Source organism: Neolamprologus brichardi, chromosome 9 (assembly GCF_056152115.1).
Source record: "Neolamprologus brichardi isolate AB-2024 chromosome 9, ASM5615211v1, whole genome shotgun sequence".
NCBI lineage: Eukaryota > Metazoa > Chordata > Actinopteri > Cichliformes > Cichlidae > Neolamprologus > Neolamprologus brichardi.
The window spans coordinates 22880514-22885033 of record NC_142112.1 but is presented as its reverse complement, the minus strand read 5'-3'; the positions used below and the strand labels follow the sequence as shown (position 1 = coordinate 22885033).

At 43.3% G+C, this 4520-nt stretch overlaps 1 protein-coding gene across 1 annotated transcript; it reads left to right on the top strand.

Moving 5' to 3' along the window:
* The first annotated feature begins 205 nt into the window (after nt 1–205).
* bhlhe22 (basic helix-loop-helix family, member e22) lies at nt 206–2267 on the top strand. The gene has a single exon (XM_006794568.3). It carries the CDS (start codon nt 470–472, stop codon nt 1274–1276), a length of 807 nt encoding a protein of 268 aa, XP_006794631.1. The 5' UTR covers nt 206–469; the 3' UTR covers nt 1277–2267.
* The last annotated feature ends 2253 nt before the right edge of the window (nt 2268–4520 follow it).

Genomic DNA, 4520 nt, shown 5'->3' with positions numbered 1-4520 from the left:
ACGCTATAAAAATCTTGAACCCAAAGCGTATTACAGAAGAGAGACAGAGCGCATGCTGCTTTGTTTGCCATCCTTTAAATACCAATAATTAAAACGTTAACGTGATTGGGTGGTGAGTGCCAGGGGGAGAGGGTGTCTGTATCCCAATAGGCGAATCCTTTTTAATAACCCGCCTCGAGATAATGATGTAAAAAGGACCGAAGCGTCTTGTGCGTAACCAGGGTTATCGTGGAGATCCGGTGAAGGTGAATCAGACACAGAAAGGGAGAGAGGCAGGAGAGAGTGGCTCTTATTACGTGAGGCTCCTCCTCGTCTCTACACCTCAGCTGACAAGTGGAGCGAGCCTGCAACTTCACCACTGACACACAACTAAACTCGTGAAGGACAAACAGAGGAAGAAACTCTGAGACGTGCGTCAAGAGTTTCCCGAAGAGACCATAGCCTGCAACGACGCGGAATCCACGAGGCTATGGACAGGAGGATGAACTTGAACGTCGGCGCAGGGGACATTTTTCACAAAACTCTGAGCGCCGTGTCCACTAAAAAAATGGACCCTTTCAGATCGTCGGCCGGCATCGAACTACCAGCCAGAGACCGCCAGTCACCAATCAGCTGCTTTGACCAGGCCGAGCCAGACCCGATTCAACCGGGAGGACTGGCAGGAGGCAGAGGGGGGACGCTGGGTCTGCCGACGGGATCTTTGTGCGTAAAGTACGGAGAGAGCGCCAACAGGACCTCGGCAGCGGAGAGCAGCGGAGGTGAGCAGAGTCCCGACGATGACAGCGACGGCAGGTGTGACATGGTCCTCCTCAGCGATGGGCGGACGGTGAGCGCAGGGAAAGCTGAAGGAGGTAAGAAAACCAAAGAGCAGAAAATACTGAGGCTAAACATCAATGCCAGAGAAAGACGACGGATGCACGATCTGAACGACGCGCTGGATGAGCTCAGAGCGGTCATCCCCTACGCGCACAGCCCGTCAGTGCGGAAACTCTCCAAAATTGCCACTTTGCTGCTCGCCAAAAACTACATCCTCATGCAGTCACAGGCGCTGGAAGAGATGAGGAGGCTAGTGATGTATCTCAACCAGGGCCAAGCCATTTCTGCCGCTTCCATACCGGCCACCACTGCCCTCGCAGCTCCCGGCTTGGGCGCGTACGACCAACCGGGTGGATACCCCTTCCCCACCGGAGTGGCCGGGTCCTCCTGCCCCGATAAATGTGCCCTGTTCAACAATGCCACTTCCAGCCTCTGCAAACAGTGCACTGACAAGCCTTAACGCGCCTGACAAAGACTCCGAGAAGCACACGAGAAAGAAGAACCCACTTTTAAGGACACTTTTGGAGAGGAAAACCAGTGAAGTCAGTAGGCTAGAGACAAAAAGGAAAAAAAAAAGAAAAAGTAATGGCGACGAATACTTTTATGATATTTACTAAATGCATTAAAACGCGCTTTTTTTTGTTCAAACATTACTTGATTGTGAATATAAATCATCCTTAAAGTGCTGGTATGAATGACAGTGAAGACCAAACAGACGTACAGTAGGGCCTGTGAGAATGGCTGCAAGTGTTGATTTGAGTGAGTTGTTGATCACTTGCTCTGTGATGGACACTTTTGGAAATTTGGGTGACCTGACAACTTGCGACTCTTTCCACTTGAGTAGATGGACATCTTGTCGAAGCGGTAGTCCACACTCACTCTCTGCTGCTTTCTCATTTATTCACGGTTTTCTTTCCATTCAAGTCAGAGACTTTTCCTCTTTTTTTTTTTTTTTGGTTTAAGGCCTGCTTTCACGAAGTTTTTCTGCTGAGCAAGTGGAATGTTATGAGCAAGGAAAGTCAAACGAAACAGCGAGTTAAGAGGTTGAATCAGTCAGATGTTTATGTGCTAATTTTAGACACTTGTTAATCGTTGCGCACGCCTATTGCAATTCTTTTTGGGGGGTGAGGGGGCACTGTCATATAATAAACATCCAGATTTCTTTTTGTTAAAATCCTGAATTGAAGCTTATCACGTGTTTCGATGTGCTTTTGTAATTTATTCATTTGAATATCTATGGTGGATATTTTTTGCTTGCATTGCACATTGTCGTCTCTCTTTTTCTTGTATTTTTGTTTTCTTTTGAAACATGACGATTGAGGTCTTCAGATTATTCGCGTTGTCAGGTCGGGCTGTGGATTATTGTAGATACCTTAGTTATTATAAGAGCAGAGGAGGGCCGTTTGTATGTATTTCAGTGTTGAAAAGCTTTATTAAAATATTTTGAACAACAGAAAAAGAAAATCTGATTATTCATGTGAAGTGTAGCGCACGTGGAATCAGAGCGAGCTGCCTTTAACTCTTAATTGTTCTTGTTGATTTTTATTTTTTGGAGGGGGAGGGGGAATTTAATTTTTTTTTTAAAAAGGATAACTTTAGAGCCTCTCTGTTCTAGGAGCGGTGCAGCTCTCATTTGTCAGTCTCTGCATTCTCACCAGGTGTCAAGCAGAGAGGGGAAATAATGCTCAACAATTTTCTGCTCCATCAAAACCGGTAACTTTTCTTGTCTTAAGTCTTGGGAACGAAGGCCAGACGTGGGTGGGCGAACGTAGCTTCAGGGCAACATAAAGATGTTTGTGCTCCACAGACTAAAAGAAAAAAAAGAAAAGGGAAAAGAAAGAAAGACAACAAATCCCAAAAACAAACAAAAAAACCCCCGCACACTCTGATGACCTTTACTGTGGATGTTGAGACAATTTCCACGCCTGTGTGTAATAATATGATAATGCGAAAACAAGTGTGTATGAAAGCTGTCGGCAGTAATACCTGGCCTCGCATAATCAAACAGATCGTTAAGGCAATTAGACCTCCACGCTGTGATTAAGAAATGTAATTAGGACTGTTTCATTGCCGCAATTTGGTGTCTTTACCTAGAACGCAACCATCAGCTGCTCCGCGATCGACTCAAGCTTCGTCCCCCTCACTTCACTGTCCACATCGAAAACAATTTGATAAAGAAATGCTTTTGAAACAGTAAAGCCAATCTAGCATTAAATCTCCACGATCCCCCCCCCCCCCCCTAAAAGTCAGGGTAAATATCGTGAAAGCTTCAGCACCATGGACAGAGGCCACAGATTTCACATTTCAGACCATGAATTAGCACCGATCACTTCGCACCACAGATTTCCCCGAACTTTTTAATACAATCAACTAAATTCAATACAGAAAACGTCTTGCCAATAAATGTTTCTGTTGTAGATGGATACTGTGATATTTTAGGCACAGCTTTCATTTGAAATCCTCAAACAAGCTTCAAGCTTGCAGAGCCATACACCAAAAACCTCTCTTTAAATGTAACATGATCAATGTTTTATCCTAATAATTTTAACCAAAAGCCTGCATCTTTATCTCATTTTTCCACATAGAAGCAAGCAAATATGAAAATGTGTTAACAATACTGGTTTCTGATTTTTTTTTTTTTTTTTACTAGTCTCCGATCTAAGCTTTGTGTCTGTATGATGAGCCATTCTGACAACAGGGTCATTACAGTGTCCCATTTAATCCCATCACACCCCTGAATGCCTTGAATCTTCACAGAAGAGCCCTTAATCAAGACTGGAAATAATCAGGAGACATCAAAACAGCTCTGGAGTGAAAATCCTGTCAGCAACTCACGTTACAGGATTTATTTATTTACTGTAGTTTGAACACAGAGATGAGGCTTTTTTTTCTCCCCCTGCTGCTGTTTGAAAATGAGACTTCACAAAAATTTGAATTATGCAATATGCATTAATGCATAAATGAGTGGAGCATTTAACCCATACTAATATTCACATTAGCCCATAAGAGGAGATTCCCCAGGGATGAGACAGAGCCATATGGGTGCATAAAACAGAACACAACATCCAAAGGAAAACAGACAACAGCATAAAAATATCAATGTAAAGGCAGAGGACAATTTTAGAGCAAACACGAGGAGCACGGTGTGTTTAAGAAAAAGTAAGAAACTGAATAATTGAAAGCCTCCGTGATCTTCTTGATAAGGGAGCTGCTAGATACTTGGTATTTCAGCCATTTTTACAAGTAGGTGAAATGTCATGTACACACAAGGGTGCCTGAAATGTTAAGCTGGGCCGGGCAGTGATAGAGCCCCAAGATGCCTCATGAAAACAGAAAAAATGGGAGGATTTCAAGCTTCTTCTTTTTTTATCCATTTTTTTTTAAAGTGGCCACCAACCAAGTCATAATAGGGAACATCGCTTTTATCCACAAGCCTAATAAAGCTGCATCTGTCTTTAAAGCATTTACAGTGGGAATCGGGACTGACGAATAAAACTGGAAGATAACAAAAAAAACACCCCTTTCATAAACTATAAAATGTCCAATTTGCCATATCAGTGGGCAGCAGGGCGCTTGTTCATAACGCAGCTGCTGTGTATGCTAAAGATGATAAACATTAAAAATATACATAAGTACGCCAAATTGAAATGTCTCCTTCATATCAGTAGCTGGCAAAACTCTGACAATGGATTCATCCATGCTGT

Coding starts and splice junctions, on each gene's coding strand:
- bhlhe22 (XM_006794568.3), top strand. CDS start 470: ATGGACAGGAGGATGAACTTGAACGTCGGCGCAGGGGACATTTTTCAC.